The 19,922-nt window shown below is 46.6% G+C and overlaps 1 protein-coding gene and 1 pseudogene across 1 annotated transcript; one reads left to right on the forward strand and one right to left on the reverse strand.

The window, feature by feature from the left end:
* Nucleotides 1-1,254: 1,254 nt before the first annotated feature.
* Nucleotides 1,255-2,049, reverse strand: LOC119466228 (sulfotransferase 1C2-like; annotated as a pseudogene).
* An 8,104-nt stretch (nucleotides 2,050-10,153) lies between these two features.
* On the forward strand, nucleotides 10,154-19,550 carry LOC119431372 (uncharacterized). The gene is made up of 6 exons (XM_037698857.2): nucleotides 10,154-10,357; nucleotides 13,919-14,070; nucleotides 15,656-15,739; nucleotides 16,380-16,418; nucleotides 17,931-17,981; nucleotides 19,407-19,550. The coding sequence occupies exons 1-6, from the start codon at nucleotides 10,291-10,293 to the stop codon at nucleotides 19,434-19,436; spliced, it is 423 nt and encodes a 140-aa protein (XP_037554785.1). The 5' UTR covers nucleotides 10,154-10,290; the 3' UTR covers nucleotides 19,437-19,550.
* The last annotated feature ends 372 nt before the right edge of the window (nucleotides 19,551-19,922 follow it).

Consider the following 19,922-nt stretch of genomic DNA (forward strand, 5'->3'; position numbering starts at 1 on the left):
AGACAGAGAGAGACAATAATATATTGAAATGATGGCTAGAGGCCTATTCGGGTAAGAGTGTAAGGGGAAAGAAGCTAAGTACGGGGGCTCATTATGGAAGTTTCACACGCGAAGCTCCATAATGAGTTAAGTGTTCCTTTGACGCGAGCCCGTCGCCGGACACAGCTTTCGAACTCGCACCAACTGGTGCAGCGATTTGGGCCGCTATAACGTAAAGCTATTCCAATCTGTTTCTATTCCATTTGTGCCACTGGCCCTCCACGATTGGTCAAGCAATTTTTGGGCTACCCCCACTTCGCTTGTCTGTTACACGACGTCACTAAAACCGCGAAAGCTCCCTCCTAATGTGATGTGTACACACTGATTATGCATGATTAGGCCGACCAAACAAAAAAATTATTATTTTCGATTCTACACCTTTTCGCCATTAGCCCTCCGCTATTGGTAAACATTTTTCGAGCTGCGCCCACTTCGCCTAACATCTCAAGACTGCGAAAGCTATCCGCGTCAAAATGACGTGTCTTAAGATGCCTTATTATGCCGAAAAGAAGTATGTTTTATTCGAAATATCCGAAGATTGCCCTGTTCTGTAAGGAATAAAAATTCGACAGATACACTAAAGACTGCTTACTTGTGGGAATGCGAAAACATTACAGGCCCTTTGGTGAAATGTTCTTCGATTTATGTTTTCGACATGCATTAGAGTTCTTTCTGCTGATCCGGTGTGCATGCGATTCAGTGTGTGTGGGCATTTTTTGTGTTCCTTTGTTTATTCTTAATGATTCATCAGAATCATTCTCTAGCAAACCAAGCCTGATCAAAAGCGAGAAATTGGCAAGTTGATAAGGAAGCATGGCTAATTCGGAGCGCAAACTACTGGAACACGGGCTAAGGCAAAAGAAAAAGACAGGACACAGCGCTCAAGTCAAGACACAAGCCAAGACTGGTCCGCATCACGCAGATGCCTACTGGAGTTGACTCTACTTAATTTTTTTTTTTTGATAATCGCTCCGATCGATCGCTGACATGGGTTTTACACAATAAGATGGTATGCAATGCTCTTCATAGAAGCAGCAGGTCAAAATACAAAACACGTGTAAGCTGGTGTCGACACATTTTCACCAAACGTTGGATGAGAAGTCAGTCTTTAATAGCACGTATTGTCGAAGTACAAATGACCCAATCTAGCAGAACAACCACCACAGAAGGAATACGTGTTTGATTCTAGACCGTATAGTGTAATAACACTGGGGGCTAGCGAGCCATGATTTATAGCCTCACCGAACCTTCTCACCAAACTGTGCAGTCAGCGCCTCGTAAAATAGAGTGCTACATTTGTCTCAGTGAAGGAAGTTCATGTCCGGCCACAGGTTGGCGATGTCGTTGCCTTCGGTTTTTCTCCTGAACTTCGCGTTCAGACGTTTGAGGTGTTTTTGAGAGAAATGGTTCTTCCAGTCTCCCACAATTCTCTTCCGGACGTAGTTGATGCTGTTGGCCGCGTCCTCGCCACCTGAATGAATTCCGCGATGAAATTGCCGGAATCCCTCGAACTCCGGACCTTGGAATTCGAAGCTGTCGCGAAAGAAATCGCGGATCATGTCGTTGGTGTATTACTTCATTTCGTCCACGCTAGTGTATTTCACGACGTCGCCGAGCCTCTTCCGGTCGTCTTTAAGGAGATTCGCTTCGTATTTCTCTCCCATAAAGCGAGCGATCTTCAGTATAACGTCCTCGGGGTTGCGTTTGAGGTCCTCGTAAACAACGAAAAGAACGTTGGGGTTCCGGCTTCGCTCATACCAGTCCTTGTAAAAAGTGAAGTAGTTGCCGCTGTTCGCGTAGCCGCTCATCAAATTCTCGAAGGTGTCCTCGAAGATGCCGTTCTAATGGTACCCGTAGAATGTGCACCAATGATAATGAAGCGAAACGATGACGTCACGCGGGTTGCAGACCACCGCAATGTATTTGGCTTCGGTGCTGTATTTGACTAGCTGAGTGGGAAGATGGGTCTTGATCGCTCCGGGCTTCTTCATCCACTGCTCGCACTCGGCAGAGGATCGTGGCGCTCGACAGAGAAATAGAAGACCATGCGAATCGGCTATCTCAGCAGCAGTGGGAAGCCACGTGCACTCTAATGGACAGACAGTTCGGAATGTGCAAAACTTGGAACATACTCCGACGCCTCCTCGACACAGAAGGCACAAAAACAACCCAAAGACAAAACCTGCAACGGATACTACAAAACCACGGAGGTACAGAGGCAGAACTCCTGCGAGAGCTACGCAAGATATACGTTGGAGATGCAACAAAGACACGACTACCAGAGTACCAAGGGAACGATAACGTCGACCTCGACGCCCCCATAACGGAGGCAGAGATTCGATACGAACTCGGACGACTCAATCCGAAGTCGGCCCCAGGTCCCGACGGTGTAACAAGTAAAGTACTGCGAAACTTAGACGACGAATCCATCAACGCTCTCACAAAGTACATAAACGAATGTTGGGAGAAGGGGACCATATCCCAGCAATGGAAAACCGCCCAGATAAAATTGATACCTAAACCTGGCAAAAAGCCACACAAAGAAAATTTGAGGCCAATCTCATTGACGTCCTGCATCGGAAAGCTAATGGAAAAAGTGGTTCTAACGCGTCTCGGCAAATACATGGACGATCACGGGCTACACCCACACTCCATGATCGGCTTTAGACCAAAACTCTCGACGCAAGACGTCATGCTGCAATTAAAGAACCAAATCATGGACGCTGAAACACACACCCTGGATACAAAAGCCATCCTGGGTCTCGACTTACAGGAAGCGTTTGATAGCGTGACCCACGAGGGCATATTGAGCAACTTGCAAAACCTCGACATAGGCCAAAGAGCATACGACTACGTGAAAGATTTCCTTGCTAACCGTAAAGCCATAATCACAGTCGGGGACGAGAAATCCGAAGAAATAGAATTAGGCAATAAGGGAACACCACAAGGCTCAGTGCTTTCCTCCGTTCCTATTTAACGAGGCGATGCTCGGCCTGCCCACAGAACTGGAACGCATCGAAGGACTTCAGCACAGTCTGTATGCGGACGACATCACCCTATGGGTGACGGGCGGAAGCGATGGCCACATAGAAGAGATTTTACAGCAAGCAGTCAATACGGTAGAGCGATACGTGGAGAACAAGGGCCTAAAATGTTCTCCCCAAAAAATCGGAGCTACTACTCTACAGACCTACAAGCAGAGGACGTAAGCGCAATCAAGAGCGGCCCAGCATCACAATCTCGGTGGGGGGTCATCCAATTCCCCAGGTACAACACCTTAGAATACTGGGACTCCGAATATCTGAAAATAGTCATAACGGAGAAGCAATAAGAGTACTGGATAACAGCACCAAGCAAACCATCAGGTTGATTCGAAGAATCGCCAACAAGAACTACGGTATGAAGGAACACAACCTAGTGCGGCTCATCCAAGCATTCGTCGTCAGCCGCATAGTGTATGTGACCCCATACCTCAAGTTACACGTGGCAGAAAAACAAAAGGTAGAGTGCATCATCAAAAAGGCATATAAACAAGCCCTCGGCCTACCGATCACCACGTCTAACGAGAAGTTCGAAGCGTTGGGAATGCACAACACGCTAGACGAGCTCAATGAGACTCATATACAATCGCACAATACGAAAGAGTGGCGCAACCTCGGTATCAGGTACGCTGGACAAAGCGAGGATAAATACGACATCCCAAGAGAAATCAGAGAGCGCTTCATCATAGCCCCATTACACAGAAACATGCACCCCGACAACACCGAGAGCGGAGGAATGCAAGAGCGAAAGCACTGCATAAGAAGTTTCCAAACGATGCGTACGTGGTCTATGTAGACGCGGCGGAATATGCAGATGGTCGACACATGGCAGTGGTGGCCTCAAATAAAGCGGGCCACTCGCTTGCCAGCGGCACCATTAAAACAGGAAAATCGGAAATCCCGGAAGAAGCCGCCATGGCGCTGGCGCTCGCCTCCACAACGGCCAGCGTCATAATCACTGATTCGAAAAGTGCGCTTCATAACTTCGCTAAGGGAAGGGTCTCGAAAGAGGCGCTAAGGAACATGAGTATCTTTCGCGGGGAGCGTGACGTTCATGTCGTATGGACGCCCGCCCACTCCTCCCTCCCGGGCAACGAAACCGCACACATCCTAGCTCCAGAGTTAGCGAGCCGAGCAGGAGCAGAAACAACGCGGGGCGCGAGTGTGGAGAAAGACCGCATGGTCACTTACAATGAAATCGCCAAACACTCCAGATTAGGGAGGCAGCGTTACCCTCCACCACACTCCTCATTAAATAAACACCAGGTGAAAGCATGGCGCCTACTACAAACACCTTCCCAAACCCGATCGCTTTTATTCATTGCTATCCAGAGCTCTACTCAGATAAATGGAAAGACTGCAATCAGCGGGCGGACCTCAGACACATAATCTGGGCTTGTCCCGACATAGTGGAGTGGTCAAACAACACATATACGAACGCGGAGCAGTGGGAGACCGCGCTGCTCAGCTCAGACAGCGAGCACCAACTGAAAGTCATCAGGCAAGCCGAAGATGCCGCTAGGACCCAAGGGCTCCTGGCCGCCATCTAAGGGAAAACTCCTCTTACACTTGCCGTTTTCAATAAAAGTGGTTTCTCTCTCTGTGTGGGAGTGCCCAGCACAGTAGAAACACATTAACACCACGACCCTCTCGTCAAGGTTGCGTGAGGCTCTGTGGAGCTCCGCCTTCGACGACCAAACCTGGGCGATCCAGTTAGGCCCGGGCATAATAAAGTGCTGGTTGTGTAATAAAAGTTTATTCCTCCTCCTGTAAACTTTTTAAACTGTTTAAGATAATCGTTGTGCGTGCTCACAGAAGGATCTGCTTACCAGTTCATCAATTATATAAGAATGAGCGCTTGCTGACGTTTTGTACAAATCCGATCAGTAAATTAATAAAGCATACTCTTGCTTTTCAGTATGATACATTTTCGGGTTGGCTTTCTCCGAAAAGCAAAGAACAGAGGAGACGTCCGAACCACTGAAGCGTGCATTGGGCCGCACTCGGAGCTTCCAGAGGAACGGGCTTTATTTAGGAGGCAGTTATACATGACCGGACGTCTCTTATAAGACGCCTCAATCAAACGCGCCGCGCGATGCCAGAGAGTAGGAAACAAAGACGATGTGCGCACAGGGCGACCTTGAATCGGTATCGCAAGGGTGCAGCTCTACCATGAAGATCATGATAGAGACATGCAAAACAACAGCATGCTCCCCCCTCACCCCCCCCCCCCCCCCCCCCCCCCCCCCCCGCGCACATGACTAGGCTCGGAAAGCCGAGCCGAAGAAACCATAAGTTTTCTTTCAATTTTTTTTTAATTTCGCAGTGAACACGGCTGTTAGAGTAAGGTTAAGAGGGGCCAACTCCGACTTCTCTATTAAATTGATAAATGTAAAATTCCTAAATACTCCCTTTATACAACCCATAAATAATTTTGAGTGAAGTTTGTTGCCATTTCAGCGAGAAATCTAAATTCCACCTACAGTCGTAAACAGTTTTACTACGATTACAATATATAGAAACTTGAGGCGAATTTTCAGTCATTGTATCGATGTTTCGTATGAAGTACAAGTGCGATAAGGTAGCCCACACGTGCCGTGTAACGCAGGTGCGAGGGAAAGCGTGATAAGGTGAGCCGAGAAGGATGGTGGCTTGATGCGCGTTCAAGGTCACGTCATGAAGCGCACGATGAGGGAGGAAAGTGAGCGACTCCTCCTCTAGCCGGCCATGGCTACGCGCAGCTGTACCCGCAGCTGAGCGCATAGGTAGTGTGTGCTAGAAACATTGCACGGGCAGCACGCGCGCGTTTGCGCTGCGGCGGGTGCAATGTTTGGGGCGAGGCAATGCGGCTGTTGGTGGCGTTATGCACGCTGTCTTGTCGAGCGCTTAGTGTTGGAGGATTCGAAAACGCGGTGAAGCGAGATGCATCACGAAGCGCTCACTCGCCGCTGCCGCCGGTCTCCATCGCGCAAGCGGTGTGACACGGAGTGCTCACGGTCATCGAGTGAGATATGGTCATGTTTGCCTGGGCGTGCGTGACACCGTGCTTGGCAATTTAACTATTAACCGAATGCTTACTCCATTTCACACGGCCTATAAAGCTATGACCCTGAGTTCAAGTAGTTGTCTAATACGTTAATATCGCTATCAGTGCTCCACTTTACGGGCGAGACATTGACATATTATTATTTAAACATAACACGGCGCATGGTGTGTTTCACAGTATGAGGCTTTTAAAATAAGAAGAAAAAACAAAGAATAAGCAAGTAAGCCGAAACGCGATGCGACGTCTCAACCTGCTTTGTACTGCTGGCGTGATGACCTTAGCACACGACGACGTGGCAGTCGTAGCCGCCCATGTAGACCTCTTCCTGCGCATGTTGCCGCTTGTACCACGAGGAAAATAGCAGCCCTTCGTGATGCCATTCACCTCCTACTTAAGTAACAGAACCGTACCGAACATTGTGGCGACGATATTATTACGTGTAGCTGGCTGCGTTGCCGCTCATCATTCTAGCGTAGACTTTCACTTCTCTCCTGTCGTGGTAATGGGGAGGCCGCGTTTACGGGGGTATGAGTCATTGCTTAAGGGGATATGAGCCGTTCATTGTCTCACGTAACGGATAGATTTAATTTTGAAGCAATTTAATTTCGAACACTCATAACCGGTAATATGGCGGGCGAATGCGGCTAACCACTCCGCCGAGCAAACTCGAGAAATCGAACGCATGCGACAACGGCGGAATGCGGGCATATACCGTTTGTGACGTCATTCTCTTCGTCGCAGCCGAATGTGTGTGTAACATCATTAATACCTAGAAAAACGTAACCAATATTTGAGGAATAGTTTAATGAACCGTCGGGATTAACCCAGTCATAAACATCGGGGCCACACGTTTCAGCTTCGCTGGTTAACCATCTGTACGCAGTGCTCGGGCGGTGATTTTTCATTAAGCTTAGCCATATAAAGCTTCGGTTTAAAATTACGTCAGAATCCATCCAACGATAACTGTCGACGGTAATGCTATTACCATTCGAGTAATGTAGTGGCACACCTCCTCGCTGAAGTCACGTTTATTTGCGCTGGGATGCTCGGCGCGCTCGTGCCAAAGTCACGCAGTCCGTCGCCGTTGTCATCTTCTTATTTTTATTTGCGATTCGACGCACCATGCTCGCGTCGTCACGCGCACTTGACACATGACAGATGGGCTCGGCTGGAATTTTTTGCTACGTGTAAGGAGAATGATTGAGTGCGCCTGCACCGTCTTCATTAGTCTTCTTCTCCTATAGCACTCCATTTCTTCTCGTGTTTAGAAGATGGCGCTGGCGCCGTCTTGTTTTCTTCCCTGGATAGATTGACGCTATTAATTGTGTAGCCCAAATATGAATTTGAGAAATGACGAAGAAATCGAGCAGTAAGAAGCAAAATGCATGTTTCAATGGAGACCAGTGGGTGCGTAGGTAAGAGGATCAAGAAAAGCCGAGTCTTTCCAGTTCACCGGCAACTCAAAATTTCTTACTTTTTCCGCACCCTAGAATTTTCATTTCTAGGTTTAAACTCCTGGATTAGTAATTCCCCCATCTTTATCTGTCCCTCTTAACCGCTCTATTAATTTCCAATCCAATGCGGGTATGCGCCACGACCATTCTGGTCAACAGCAACAACAACAATAACAGCAGCAACAACCGGGTGGCAGAACTTCGTCAAATGATTACGAATCGCACTTTTACTTCTCGAAAGGAGATTGCGCGCTTGGACTTGTTCACTCCAACAAACACCGCAGGAAGCCGCTTAAGGCTTACTTCGCAATACAGTCGAGTGCCTCCACAACTAGCGCCTCTACAACGAAAGGACCCGTATAACGAAGGAACAATTCTGCCCCGGTTCTATTTTGAGCTGGGCAGTGCGCGATCTCTGAAACGAAGTTACCTGTATAATGAATGACTTCGGAGGCCCCAAGCGCTTCGTTATAAAGGCGTTGGACTGTATATTTGACCAGCTATCACATATGTGCTTCAGTTACGGGCGAAACTGTATTTTTGTAATACATCTCGCGTGGGGCACACGATTTCAAATGGTTGCACAGGACTGACGGGCCGAACAGTTATTCGCCGTGAATTCTGCCAGTTCAACAATCCATCTGTTCCACAATATATCCGGTGAACAAGCATCCGCAGTCTACCAGAATGACGTCACTCTCTGCGGAAGTATCACGTTGCATCGCATTTGCTGTCGTTACTCAGGAATTATGGTGCTCTGCTGAGCACGATCCGTTATCGGCTGTGTCCCGAGAAACCTCTCTGTAACGCTGAAGATTAGTGTGCAAACATGCGTGTGCGCGATGGGCGATGCGTACAGTGTTCTTACTTGTACAAGACTGGTTCTTGCTCAGAACACATGGCTGGGGCAGCCAAGGTATCTTCTGGATTTAGTAGTCTATGTGGCTAGCCTGCGGAGGGAGCGTCACAACTTCAAAGCCTGGATGGTCGTCACGACAGGTTGGCTACACCATGTTACGTGTTTAACAACAAACCCAATTCACGACGTTTTGAGAGCATACGCAGTGGCCCTGTCGGTGCCACGACAACACAAGTCCTCGGTGCTCTCTTTTTGCACTCGTCTTCAAGGCAACATTGTGGGGGATGGCAAGGACAATACGTTTGGACTGATTTCGCCTGCGATTGTGAAGGGAAAGCTCGGGGCATGTCTGCTCAACCGCACTCATGTTCTGGAATTCCTTGTTCTCACCTTCCTGCCTCTTGATCTCGAGGGGTAAGGGGGGATTGTCATGGTGCAAACACAACACACTTCTTACCATGGCTGTAAAGCCCGCACATGCTACATACTGCCAGCATGCTTTGCGGCAGCCGTGGCGTAGTGATACTATTCGTGAAATCCGTTTATTTGTTTGGTTAGAACTGCTTTCCCTTGAGAACCATTTGCTGAAAATGAATGTCGCACAAACAGAAGTCCCCTCCTTGCCACTGCGTGTTAGTATACTGCAGACAGATATTACTGCGACAATAAAGACAAAATACACTTCACATTCAAACGTGCGCGTGTATCGAAAGGGCTTGATCGCTCGCAAGAGACGAACAAGCTCATTCATAGCTGCACTTTATTTCTGAGTTTCCTAGGTCTGCGAGGCCCGCAGGGGCCGTCGCTGCAGTTCCACGACGTGAACTTATGCGGCACCCTGCGAAGTGCTCTACAGAATTGGTTTAGAATATTAGAAAGTGACCTGAACTTGAAGAGACCTGAACAAAATAGGCATGGAATGAAGAGTGTCATATAACAGTGGCAACCGTAGGGTACAGACGTCCTGAGAAATGTGTTCTTCCTAGACGCTCGTGGGACCAGTTCGGAAATCACAGCCATTTATCATTAGACACAAAGGGTTAGCCAGCGCCTATACCGAAGCGTAATGACTAGAGAAAAGGCTCTTGCCGAAGCCGCAAGAATAAAACGCAGAAAAATGTGAAGAAATTGCAGCTGCTGCTACAACTTCGTCCTCGTTGAGACGCGCACAAGGAAGCGCATTTCGCGGGCCCTTTCCATCTGTGCCAAACCATGCGTGGCAAAGAGTCACTCATTCGGTCGTAAGCAAACTGCGGAGAGGCGGACTGGTCTCCTCTCGCTGGAACCCATTAACGGTGGTTTGGGACACCATTATTCAAATGCGCCCCGATACGGCCCTTCTATCACCACGGCCGCCGAATTCCGCTTCTTTCTATTCCCTTCCACGAATACAGCGCCAACTTGGCGGCACGAAACCCTTATGTGATTCAGCCCCCGCTCTTGCCTGTAGCCTTGCGTGGCGAGGCAGCTGCTATAAGGCTCCAAGCATGAAACCATTTGTTTCACCACCTTGCACTCGGGCTTTTGTCGACAAGGATCAGAAAAAAATAGAAAAGGGAATGAAGAAAAGGAGCAGCGACTGTTTGCGCTCCGCCTGGTGACACAATCTTTACGGTGTCGAGACCCGGCGTTGCGGAAGTTTTATACCTCTTCCTTTTTTTTTTGTCATTGAGATGAAGCTGGATGGGTGGCCTTTCCTGTAATTTCGTATAAAAAGCAGGTGAGAAAGCAGACTATAGGCCACAGGGACGGACACTGCTTTCGTTCTACTTCTCGCCTCTGCGAACCAAGCGCCGTCGGTTACTTTGCCTGCAACTCCGTGGATAAAGTGTCTTACTTGCCGCAATCAAAATGAGGAATCAAGTTGTGACCGTGATCGTGGTGCTATGTTTCACATGCGCGGCTGTGGACGCCAACGGTGAGTGGCTGCGCACAGTTTGGGCAGCTTAGGATTCACTGCAGAGTGCCGCATGTGTGTCCCAGTATATTTCTGTCACAGTAAACGTGCACTATGCCAGTTTACATATACATACGGCTACAGTAAACCTTACAGTGTCTTTGGATGGTTTGTTCCTAACTCATGCATCTGGCGCGCCAAAGAACTACACATTTCACATGTCAGGAACGACACGGACCAACAGTTTGGGAACTTCTAGTTTAACCACTGGCACAGGAAGAAAATGGCAACAATTACTGAGCAGTGAAGATGGGCATCCAAGCAAAGATAAACTTTGAGCACTGCTTGTACAAGAGTTCACTCGCTGGTGTGACCAGAGTCGGTAACTGATGCGAAGGGGCACATGACACTTAAAATTTCTTAGCGTAGTCATTTACTCTGCTGTAGACCCGGTGTGATTTTCTAACTTGTTACGAACCGTTCCTTACCATAAATGCACCATGTGCGGAAACGACATTGTTCACAAAACAACGAACGGATTATTAAACGTAACAGCAGGCAGAATGACAAGATAGAGTAACTTCCACAATTTCTCGATATCACTGCTTATACATATCAAGTGCTTTTAGCTCAGTAGCTGCAAAATTAGTGTTATTGAGAACCTAACGATCCATGTCTTAACATTTTACTACCTCTTGTAGAGGGTAGCACGACCATCTCTTGAAGTACCGCAACGTATAATGACCGGAAACGTGGTACGGCATTTGTACGCATACTTTTGTCATGGCTAACGTCATTCAGTCGAACTGCAGTGAAAGTGCGGTAAGCTGTGTATTTATTAGTACTAATGGCCAATCTCTGCAAAATAAACATGTTTGAAAAGTACAGTGGATGACAAGCGAATGTTCTTATTTCAACAACTTGTGAGCAAGAAATAATTTTCTGTTTGACCCGTTTATTCACATTCTACGCCGTTGTCTAAATGACACTGCACTAGCGAACAGAATGGCCAGGCAGCTTGTCAACCATGGTCGAACAAGGCACCTTGTCTTCGTGATGTAGAAAAATTACTTCCTCTCGTCCAACCTCGTTTCCTCGCTATCACAACTAATATACTTCCCGTTTTCTGACCATTTCGACTTCACTTGTTCTAATTTATGCACCCACTTATTCTCCTTCTCCTTTGTGGATGGGAGAGAATTGGCTATGGACCGATGCCAGGGAACGCAGTTCTGGCCCTGACAAAAAAAGTCATAGGCCTGCGCGGCACACGCAGCACAGTCACAGAGTAAGCTGGTTGAGCGGCGCAAGAGTAGCTCCAATTTCGGCACCACGCACAACAGGATCTTCGCGGAAAAGTGTTTTCGCCTCGATTTTCACGAGAACGATCTGAACTGTCAGCCCGGCGTCGACGGCGAGCTGCGGCTTGTAATGCACTCTGCACAGCAGTCTGCTGAGCCCGATGACGCCTGGTTGTAGCCGCGCACGTAGCTATACGTTTCGCTCCTTCAGCAGGGGTTCGCTCCTTGCGAGGAGACGTCATAACGTGTACCGAAGAGGTACCCAGAATACGTGGTGCACATCTAACATCAGGATAGTGTTGATTGCGCGCCTCGTCTGAATCGCATCTCGTCGTCTGCGCTAGCGCGCGCGGCGGTTGCAGGTACTTTAACTAGATGGCGCCACCATACTGGCAGGGGCTCGAGTCGTCTGCGCCTTCGCGCCGCGCATTTAAGGGGAATATTTCTGCTGCGTGAGAGCAAGCGCTTGCGTGGATCAGTGGTAAAGTATCCGACTCCCACGCAGCGGGCCTGGGCTCGATCCCGGCGGAGAGAGGGCACCTTTTTTCGCATTTCCGGCGATAGCGGTTACGGCCCAACGCCGGCGGCGGCATCATTGCGAACCGAAACGGCTATTGGAATGAGCCGATAACAGCTTACGCTGTAAAATAAGTTCTCTTGTCGATAAACGCTTGCTCTAGTGCGATTCCTTGTTCGACCACATTGATCCCTTGAAGTAGCCGTGTTCCCGTGATCCACTATCATGCTCAGAAGCAAGGCAGCCATGCAAAATTCAAAGCAGTTGACCATTAGTACTTCTATAGCTACAGACGACTTCGTAGCTGCCTTGGCTATGATACAACAGCAATTGATAGTGCGAACATGTCTCGACGACTTCAACGATGATATCGCTCGCTGAAAAGAAAGTCCAATTGAGTGGCGAGGGTACTACGACACAATGGCAAGAGTGCAGAGCACGTGATTTGGAATTGTACCTATTTCTGAAAGTCCATAAACGCCGTAACATGCACATCAAATCGGAATCATATTTACTATTTTTCATGTGCCGAAATTCCGGAGTCCCAGCCTGAGCAGAGGATCACAATTATTTGGTTTTACTAGGATCCCATTGAAAAACACGCAAGGTCCATTTTGATTTTTAGGAACTGGGCATTATACGTGACAGCTTCTTTTTACTTTAGGAATAGCCAGACTAAAAGGAACCATTCGAGTGAGTGAATGTGTGATTGAGAGGGAAACCCGACTGAACGATGACTGCAACCTCGAAGTCTTTCCATGTCGCGTAGCTCTGTTGATATCCACAACTTCGCGTAGCTTCCTATTACGCGATATCCAGCTGATGCCAACACAAAATTTCTAGCAGAGCAACATAAATATGGTGAGGATCAGTGACTAGACTTCAACGGAGACTTGACAGTAATGTGGAAGATGCCAAGTGTTCACCAGTGCCCATAGTTGTGTGACAGGTTTTCGTGTTTCAAGGGTATACGCAACTGGATATAAGGGACGTCTTAGAATTATCGCTTACGTCCGCCAAGCCTGAAACAGTGTCCGCGATGGCACGATTCTTTTCGCACTCCATGCGGGACCCTGTTGCTTCAATTACTGATCACATTTAGTCTTCACACAGATAAGGAAAAGCAACGTCGCAGACAACTAGAAGCGAACAAGAAATATACAGCATAGATGCAATGAACACTGTGCCCGGACATGGTATCAAATCAAACTCATCATGAACAGCGAAGTCACTTATCGTATTAGTTTAGCAGATCGTGATTGTTAACATCTCGAAGACACTCACCGGCTATCAGAGACGCCCAAATAGGGGTCCGGATTGATACACTCTTTAAGTGTACACAAACCACCATATACTATGTCACTGAAATCACGAAAAAAAAAGGCGTGAGGATATCTCTGACAAAGTACACATACTACTAATGCTTCTTTTCTTTTTACATACAGATATTGCATGCATGAATGTGTAGATATCTTATACCCCCGTCACACCGGACACGTTTGATCAAAAGGACGATGCTTTCCCGTCCACGTTTTTTCGTGCATAGCAAAAAAAGAGGGTATGCAAATTAGATCGCGATCAAGCGTATATGCACTTTAGATCGCGATCGAGCCCAATCGGGGTCGATCGCGATCGCAAGTGCCCCGTGTGACACCGCCATTGCTTGCCTTTGTGCGTGTTCGCCTTCTGGTGTCTGTAGTTTAGTTTGTTTTGTCGAAGATGAACGGGTGCGCGGAGCTTACCAAACGTTCTTCTCGGCTCTAGCTGCGGTGGAGGCCGTCCTCGAGCAACTCAAGTCTCTGGTGCAAGACTTCGTACCCGACAAAGCCAAGGCGCAGCAGTACATGGAGAAGATCGACACCGCGCGCGAGTGCCTCTCCATCGCCAAGGGAATAAACCCGGACGTCATTAAGCAAGTAGGTACTTGTCAGTATCTCGAAAACAAACAAACAAGCAAACACAAACAAGCAAGAAAACATGCACGCATACATGCACCCGCACACTCGCTGACACTTCCTCTTGTTTTGACTAAAAAAAAAAAAATCAAACCCTTCCGATCTCATGTTTTTCTCGTTCATAGCAAAGGGGCTACTTGGCGACGACCTCCTAGATGAGTCGAGATCGTCATTGTGATTCATAACTTAACGCCTTAAATTATATTGCCTTTGGCTTCGAAGGAGTGTAATTGATTACACAACTGCAGTTTCAACTCTTATTGCACAATCAAGAGCTGTTATTTGTTGCGAAACAGCAGAGCACCGACGACAGTCCAGTGATTATACACTGGAGGTCCTGCGCCGACGCGTTTTTGGCACATTACTCGATATGGCCATACTGAGAGTTTCCAAAGCTGTAAAAAAATTTGCTAACATGTAGAATATGAATAATTGTAGAAGGAAGGCACGGAATATCGAATCATAAACTGCTTAGTACGCTGTTGTTCTGCAAACAGAAAAATATACACAGAGAAAACATGGTAACAAAATTCAAGTAATTTTTTACTCCGATTACACGCAATGCTTTCTTAAAATCAGGTCACCTGGGTAGATTGCAAATTAGCAGAAAGCGACAAGCCACCCAACTGGCCGCAGTGTTTGCAACCGCCTCTCGAAGTGGCCAGTAGACAGCAATGCTTAGTCCTTTTCCAAAGGCAGTAAAGGTGAGATAACCATGGTAAACTTGTGTTAAAATGCAGTTAAATAGTCCATGGAAATCAATACAACATTCTCGAATCGAGTGCAGCGATTTGCAATGGAAGTGATCAATTCGCATACGAAATTTCGAATTTCCGGACAGTCCTGCCATCTGCTTTTCAATTTTGTTCTTCCAGTTATCCTATCAGTACCTACTAGAAATTAGTTTATCTTCATGTTTTAATAACTGCTATAAATGCAGTATGAATTTACTTATAACTATACCATCCCTCCGTGGATAATGAAGCATTGGTTGACTATTCATGGTAATAAACCGACGAAAGGCATACTGCTGAAAGGCCAAAGTGCGCATTCATATTCAAAAACGCGCCTTTTGGAAGTCACTCCAGATGTCCGTACAAGAATGCGGGAAAACAGAATAGTGTCTGCCGGAGCTCGTTGGATGAAGATTGCACGAAAAAGAGTTCCAGCAAGAAGCAATAACATGGACAGCAAGCAAGACGGCATACGACACACTGCTGGAATTCGGGGCGCGTAGCTGTCACTGGAAATGGGATTCTGCTTTGCGGACGCATCGACTAATTCCTCAACTCTAACGATGAAGTGCAGTAGTAACATTCCTTTTTCTTGCCTACTGCCTTTGCGTGTCTTCCATAGAATCATTCACTGCTGCCCGCTATAGGAGCTCCGGTTGGCGATCTTCCAAATTTGCACATCGTCTTAAGTGCCGGATAGGGGACCCCGTTAATACACCACTGCATACTGTTGCGTGCACGGTTTCCTCCGTTTGCTGGGTGTTGATATGCGTATACTCAGTGCTGTTGATACCGACTTCTCTTATCCACAGTTTGCTGATGGCATCATTCCGACGGTCATGGAATGCGGCGGCAAGCACATGGGCATCGCAGACACTACAGAAAGAGAGGCCGCGGTGAGTTAACTCCATCCCTACTTCAGTCCTTTATTATTTCAACTCAGAGAATAATTCACAAATGAAAATTAAAAAAAAAACACCAAGAACGAGTAGAAGAGCGGTTGAATGTGTGCTGTTTACAGATCACGGTCAGGCAGTGCTGGTGCCACATTTTCTATGTGCTTAGATAGGTCATTCTCATTTTGCGTGCTTTGACATGGAAGAACGTTAAAAAAGTGCTGCTACAACTTTGTATCAGTATTTGCTTTAACTTTGTCGCCTTCGTATGCAATGCAGCAAAATTGACTTGTTTGAAGTACTCACCGCATTAATTAAGAAGGACACGCGACATGAAATAGTCAGGGCGTGCTGTCACGGGAAAAGACTTTATTGCTGCAGGAAATATCTACTAAAGACATTACTGTAACATTGCCTGTACAAACAAGCAGGTCTTTTGGGTTATTCTTTATCGCCGACCGAAAGTCATCACTTCAAAGGATCGGGATTATTGTATGAACGCAACGGAAGCGAACAAAACTTAATCTTATAGCAAACTTATAGCAAACTTAATCGATAATGTAAATGGCAGAGCAGCCCAAACTACTGATACCTATCATTGTATTGCGTTGCTCATGGCGAATACTTAAATAACTTGCAGATGAAGAGCTGCTTCCAGGAGAAGGCGAACAAATTTAAGGTAAGTTCCACATCCTTCCTTTAAGGCAGCATCAGATAGATGATGCCGTGTAACAATACTTGTCAAATGTCAACTTGCAGTTCGGTTAATCAGCTTCCATCGCCTTCACATCTCAAGCCAAGGGATTTCAAGAAAACTACTCAGCTAGCTTTTAGTAATTAACGACCAGAAAAATCTGGGCAAGCTGCGGAACACGGGCACTCACACAATGACCAGCGCGTGAGTTGTGTGCGAATATGTAACAGAGAGTTTATATTATCAGTGTGTTTTTCAAAAATAAGTTTTATGGCAAGAAAATAGCTGCAGTGTCATAGTTCTAAAAAAAGACGGATTGATTAGGATCGGCGGGGTTTTTGCATGCAACTGCGTCGAAATTTGTTTTCTATGTACTGTACACTACGCACGAAGTCGAGGGATCAAATCCAGGCTGACGCAGCCTCATTTTGAGGGGAGGCGAAATGCAAAAACGCCAGTGTATCTTGCATAGCGTGGACGTTAAAGAACCCCAGGTGATCAGAATTATTCGGGAGTTCCCTACTACGGCATGCCTTACAATCAGATCGTGGTTTTTGGCATGCAAAACCGCAGAATTGAATCAATTAGGCTATGTACGCTGAAAACTCGGGAATGCCATAATAAGCTGATCGTACATAAAACGCGAGGAAACTAAGGCAACGTTTTCAGTTCACATTTATACACGGTAAATACTCGCACAATAGAAACCACCGCCTGACACTAAAACAGCCACTGAACCAGGCATCCCCTAAGTGCAATCGTAAGGCGGCAAACACAGCTTGGCAAACATTTTCCTTGTCGATTTGCTGCAGCAGGTGCTGAAACGCGCCGACAGCAACACATGTGAGCTACTCCGTCTGGATGGCTGAGCATAGTCATGCTTGACTGCGAGATAATGGCAGGTGTTGTACGCCCTGCAATGCCCCCCTTCGACATTATGTATGAAAGTCCTATCGTTTTACGCGCTAACTTCGAAGAAATAGCGCGGACTTCATAAACAATACTTATGAAATCTGTAAGAATTGTTGAGCACATGTATGGAACGCAAATTGAAATATTGTAACACAATATGAAATGTTTCGATCACTATAGGGCGGTGGCTCCTCCATATCATATACTTATGCTAAAGGTGCACTGGGAAAGTACAAATGTAACACTAGTCCAAACAAACAAGCGTGACAGCTATGACAACTGCACAGTGAGCAAACTACGTCGCAAAATTGGCTATTTATTTATTCAGCGATTGCATATTCTCGAGTATTTACTCATAGTTCGCACGGCGCATTCATGTATACCTTCTTTATTTGAATCAGCTCGGATTGCATATACAAAAGAAGGGATCGCGAACACTTGCTGAAAAAGACGAGCCTTCCAGCATCAGCTATCTAAAACAAAAATGGGGAAACGCACTCACGTTCAGCGCTATACAGGGTGCGTCGACATCAAATAGTCTTAATGAAACGATTGTACGTTACATTTTATTTCTTCTCACCTCAGGAATCCAGCGGAATGTCACCTGACGACATCAAGATGTTCGACGATACCGGAGTGAGTAATCCTGGTTATTGCCGGTCGCGCCGCTGTCTCGCGACACGCTATCACTGTAAAATATATTTACACCCTTAAATGTAAATGATGGTGTAAATCTTTCAGTAACTCACACCCTTAGATCAAAAAAGGATGTAAGGGTTTGAGTTAGACACATTTACACCCTTATTCACTTCAAGGTTGTACACGGATTTTAGATACAGCCGTTTAAAGAAAGTGCTGTGTGCCTTACCAGGGCTGAGAGCTTCGTTGTTTTTCGAACAGTAGGGAGCCGTCTTGCATGTCTTTTTAATAGTGCTATTCGACGCTGCTGAGAAGCGACGCGTATATTTCGGCAAGCTACACACCGACTGGGCGAGAGACCGCTCGTATAGAATAACAATACATTGGGATCCCAGACTCTACTTCAAGAGTGACGAAAAGCTGCTAAATTCGTGCTGCGCGTCTTCGAAATGGCTGGATTGTGTGACTGCCTTAGGATGCACTGTATGAGCTAGCTGTGCGTAGCTTCTTGTAACTTTGCTTTATTTATTTTTTTATTTCTTACTGTTCTTGCTTAACCGTTTCCCTGCATCAGGGTGTGTTTGGAAACCAAGCGTAACTTGGCCTTTTGTTTTCTTCTGCTCTTTTGTAGCCAAGACTTCGTGGTTAGTTAAAAATATTGTCAAAGTCACGGAAAGGTGCACCATATCTCCGCTGAGGCTGAAATATGCGATGATCCCACGCCAGGTCACTGGTTCGATTCCATGCCGCGGAGGCCGCATTTCGACGAGAGGGGTAATGCAAAAAAAAAAGCAGAGAAAAAAAAAAAGCGGTAATGTTTCGCGTTTCGTGAGTACGTTCGGACACCTCCACGACGGCGTCTCTCATCAGCCACCGTGGAGCTTCGGTAGTCCAAAATCCACAATTAATTTAATTTTTAAACATGCGCCTAGTGTCGACGAAAGTAAAAAGAAAAGAAAGCTAGGTGCCGGTATTCCAGACTAGAAAGGCGATGTGAAAAAAAAACAAAAAGAAACACACCAGGTACTTCGTTCTTATAGGTGTGAGTCAAATGAGCCTTCACGAAGCTCTATTTCGTCAAGAAGCCTATAGCAATATAGAATATTGCTGGGGACATATTCTGCGGCGCCCACTTCGGCGATACTACCGCCTTCGCATGACGTAGTGCTCAACCAGCCAATCAGCTCATCTTATTTGGATCAACCCGCCAATCAGTGCGCGCCTGACGGCCGAGGCGATACTATGGCCTCATAACCAGACCTGGTTTTGGCACCTAAAACCCCAGAAAGAAGAAGATACTACCGCCGAAAGTGATCGTCGCAGAATACGTCCTCTGCTTGCGGAATTGTAAGTCGTGTCCGCATGCTACAACGTGCTTGTGATTTTGAGCTCATTTCGCAAAATACTTGTTTCGTTTTTCAGGCTTGCATCCAACAAAAAGTGCAAATGTGAGTTTGGTCGGCCGAGAAGCTGTGAAGCACTCTAGAGTCCTGTCTAAACCGGCAGTACGGAGCAGCACTTCGTTGTTGTGGGCACCTGTACTAGAAGAAAATAAAATATGAATCAAATCAATTCATTGGTGTCTCAGGATGATGCATGTAGTATATACCAGGTTTTTTTAGACTAAACGGGACTTTTACAAGAATGCCTGCGGCAGATTGCGCATTTATAATCATTCACTGAATTATTCGAAGAGGCAGACGTGACTTGCACAGTAAATCGAAATACATAAGTGACTACTTGACAGAGTTTACTAATTAAGATTGTAACTAATTAATTTACGGGAGGTACTTCAATTTACGTGTTGTAAATTTCGAAGGCATATATACTTCGAAGGAATTCAGAGGATGACACCGGTTTTGAGATACGTGTCGTCAAAGTTGCGGCAGTAAATGCACTGTTGTTCTACTTGCTTTTTTATCAAAACGTTGTTTTATG

This window comes from Dermacentor silvarum, chromosome 10 (genome assembly GCF_013339745.2).
Source record: "Dermacentor silvarum isolate Dsil-2018 chromosome 10, BIME_Dsil_1.4, whole genome shotgun sequence".
Taxonomy (NCBI): domain Eukaryota; kingdom Metazoa; phylum Arthropoda; class Arachnida; order Ixodida; family Ixodidae; genus Dermacentor; species Dermacentor silvarum.